Source organism: Stomoxys calcitrans, chromosome 3, assembly GCF_963082655.1.
Source record: "Stomoxys calcitrans chromosome 3, idStoCalc2.1, whole genome shotgun sequence".
NCBI lineage: Eukaryota > Metazoa > Arthropoda > Insecta > Diptera > Muscidae > Stomoxys > Stomoxys calcitrans.
The window spans coordinates 79,284,659-79,288,287 of record NC_081554.1 but is presented as its reverse complement, the minus strand read 5'-3'; the positions used below and the strand labels follow the sequence as shown (position 1 = coordinate 79,288,287).

Genomic DNA, 3,629 nt, shown 5'->3' with positions numbered 1-3,629 from the left:
AGTTCGGCTTTAATTTGTTCCACATCAGTATTGGAATGTAGGCCACGGATGATAACAGAATCTTGTCTCAACTCTTTAGGAGTGAAGGAGTGAGATTTTATGTTTTTCGATCGAAGAATTGTCATCATAGAAGTATGCGTATTGACATCGGCGAAGTACAACTTACTTTTATTTCTATTGACGTTTTTAACTTTAAAAGAGCTGTCTGGTATCTTCGAGCGCAGATCATCCACCAACTCTTTTATGTTAACATTATAAAGAAAAATTGGTGGGCACCAATTTTTCTTTTTCGGTTCAGGAACCATCTTGGACTCAGAGGTACGTTGTGTATCGTTTGTACTTGCCTGCTTGACGGATTTTATTTCCAAATCGCCTAGCACACCCAGTAAGGAGAATCTGTTTTGATCATTAATGTTGTTAGCTGAAATGGCTTTATTAAGCTGGGAAATGTCGACATTTTGCGGTAAAATGGAGTCATCATGCCTTAGTCTCTTGCGTTCGTTCTCAGTTGTTTCGCGCTCGTAGGAGCTTGGTAATGTATTCGCCGCCTTTTGTGCATTAGACGATGAGGCCACTACTTCCACGACATCATAATCCATGTCGGGTGGTGAGGATCCCGGCATCACGGTTGCAAAATACGCAATTGGATGCCTGGAGGGTTTCAGTTTATTCTCAGTCCGTTAGTAAAAAATTATAAAATTTTTGCAGTAAAAAAAAAGACGTCTGCCTAGTCGAGCTATCGTTTAATCCACACAGATACATAACGTGATATTTGATAGGCAAACACATACACTTACATTTATTGAATATTTAAGTTAGGGGTGCAGCCAAACGAAAGAAACACAACATAGACTATTACGAGTAAGGGAACAGCAACAAGGAACAATTACGAAATTTTAGGGAATACTAGAAACAATGTTTCTGGCAACATTTGTGATGTAATATGCCTTGTAAAACTTCGCTCCAAAGAGGTGTCTCAGTGCGGCACGCCGTTCGGTCTCGGCTTTAAAAATGAGGCCCCTTATCATTAAGCTTAAACTTGAATCGGACTGCACTCATTGATAGGTGAGTAGTTTGCCCCTGTTCCTTAGTGGAATGTATCCATCCTTCATCGGCAATGGCTGCCCCCTCAGTGTACAACATACTGCTACAACAACAACAACGTAATAAGAAAACTGTTACAATTTGAAATTTAAAATAACGGAAATTAAACTAAAGGGACCTTAAAGCTAATAAACTACAAATATAACAATATAATACAAAAAATCGTTATCATGAATTGATACATTTTATTTTCTCAGTGCTTTAAATGTCGATGAAACAGTGTTATCGACATGCATCTTTCAATGGTGTAAACACGACTGGGGTTTAACAATAACATATCTGTGGTGTGTGTAAACAAGCCTGGATTGATTTTGACAAATGCTACTACCATAACAACAACAACATTAGATTCATTCATCAATTTCAACATTACACTATTTTTTTGTTTATTTTCTATTGTTTTCATCAATTAAATATTGATATTATAAATAAAACAATAAAATTAATATATAATGAGGGCTACAACGCACAACCTAATACTGCTTTTGCTTGTGCTAGGTCTAAGTGGTGAGTTATTAGAGCTATTGGTTAAAACTTAGGAATTAAATAAGGGTGTGGCTAAATCTAATTAACAATTTTATTAAACTTACAATTTCTTCTTCTACATGCAGGTACATGGGCCATTCGATGCTACCAATGTTCCTCCGACCAAGATAGAAAAGGCTTCGATAGCTGTGGCGCCTACAAACCGTTCAATCGTACCGAACACATAGCCATTGAATGCAATAGTGAAGAGTCTCATATGCCTGGTTCATTTTGCATGAAGGTGGTACAACAAGGACCCCGTGGTTTTATATGTATGTGGTCATCACAAGTCGTGATGGGTATTCATAGCTTTTACTAAATGAACACTTGAATTATTGCAGGGGATGGCCGCTGGAGGCAGGTGATTAGACGTTGTGCCTCTGTTGCAGATACAGGTGTGACAGGTGTCTGCAATTGGGGTGTCTCTGAAAATGGAGTGTACTGGGAAGAATGCTATTGCTCCAGCGATAGTTGCAATAGTGCTGAAACCTTGACTACAGCAAAATCCTTGTGGGCTGCGGTCATTTTAATGTGTGGTTTTGCATTTGTTCGTGTTGTTGACAATTAGCATAAATGGCTTGAAAACGAGCATCATTTAGAGTAAGAATCTTTTTTTTTTGAGTATTTCCCGAAACGCATTCCGTCCATATTTACGAAATAGTTTTGTGGTACATTTGTAATTCTACATGTTTTTTAATAACTATTTACACGATGACAACAACGACAGAATCTCTTCATTTGTTCATACGAGTTTAAGCTTCATATTATAAAGTCCAGACATATCAAATAAATATTATATTGATGAAAGGTATATATATCTATACAGCAGTAAATTTTTCACGATATGCCTAAAGGTGTTATAAATAATTGTTTTTCTTTACTTAGGCCATTTCTTGATTAATCTTCTTTATGGTTCAAATTCTATCACAAGAAAGTTTTCGTTGCAAAATCTTCAGACCTGCATCTTGCCAACCAGCTTCAAGATTATTGGATACAGCAAGATAGGTAATAGTGGTACCATCGCTGAAACATTTCGAAGCCATGTACGATTTTTTATCGCCCAACCATTTGGCGGTTTCCTCCATGGCTAAATCAACATCTTCATCCAATTTATACTATATAGAAATATATTTTGCTTAGACATATATAACAATATATGGCACAGTAGTGCTATAATCAAACTTACCCATTTCTGGTACAAGTGCAGTGGTTGATTTTCACTGGTCCATTTTAAAACACGTAAAAAATAACGAAAAAATATATTATTATTTCTTCTAACTTTAAGAAGTTGACTTGCATTAAGTCTTTCCACTTTTTCAAGAAGATCCTCGCAAATTTCGATATCTTTTGGACGCCTTAAAGTATTCATAAATCCTTTGGCAATTCGTTTATAGTTCTCATATTGCTCTTGCAAGAGTTCATGATGTTGTTGGAACTCTTCTGATGTGGTTGGTACTACAACATCTGATGTGACTGTTTGTGGTGATAGCTCTGTGCTGGATTCCCTTACTTCTGTCTCTATTTCGGGGTTCGTCGGCCTCGCTTCTTCTGCTACTTCGGATGTCGATGGCACAGGTTCTATGTCGGGATTTTCGATTTCGTCGTCTAACGATGGTGATTTCACTCCATTTGTTTCAGCTGCGGGCTCATTTTCTCTCTCATCTTTAATTTTGTCTGCCATTCTCAATTACATCAAATTTTTAAACTACAAAATAAAATAAAGTATTCCTACAAATATTTTTTGTGACATTAATAGACTCAACTGGATTAACCCTCAAAAGTGCAAACTGTAAATTTTGAGCCAAGGCTATGTTCAGATTAGTCAAATATTTGAACCAACTTGTTTTATGATTTTACCTAAAATATGTCAAATTTGTACATTCTTAATTAATATTAGGCACATTTATTTTGTTTATCCAAAAACAAATCAGATGTTGTTGTAGCCACATTTAAATATGGAGATGACGATCCTCGTCAAGCTCCTGTATGTGCGCAAGCCC

At 36.5% G+C, this 3,629-nt stretch overlaps 2 protein-coding genes across 2 annotated transcripts; one reads left to right on the top strand and one right to left on the bottom strand.

Moving 5' to 3' along the window:
• The first annotated feature begins 1,430 nt into the window (after nt 1–1,430).
• LOC106082730 (uncharacterized) lies at nt 1,431–2,440 on the top strand. The gene is made up of 3 exons (XM_013245433.2): nt 1,431–1,611; nt 1,716–1,901; nt 1,971–2,440. Exons 1-3 carry the CDS (start codon nt 1,557–1,559, stop codon nt 2,195–2,197), a joined length of 468 nt encoding a protein of 155 aa, XP_013100887.2. The 5' UTR covers nt 1,431–1,556; the 3' UTR covers nt 2,198–2,440.
• Nucleotides 2,410–3,376, bottom strand: LOC106082729 (uncharacterized). The gene is made up of 2 exons (XM_013245431.2): nt 2,816–3,376; nt 2,410–2,744 (listed from the first exon to the last, which is right to left on the bottom strand). The coding sequence occupies exons 1-2, from the start codon at nt 3,308–3,310 to the stop codon at nt 2,544–2,546; spliced, it is 696 nt and encodes a 231-aa protein (XP_013100885.2). The 5' UTR covers nt 3,311–3,376; the 3' UTR covers nt 2,410–2,543.
• Nucleotides 3,377–3,629: the final 253 nt, after the last annotated feature.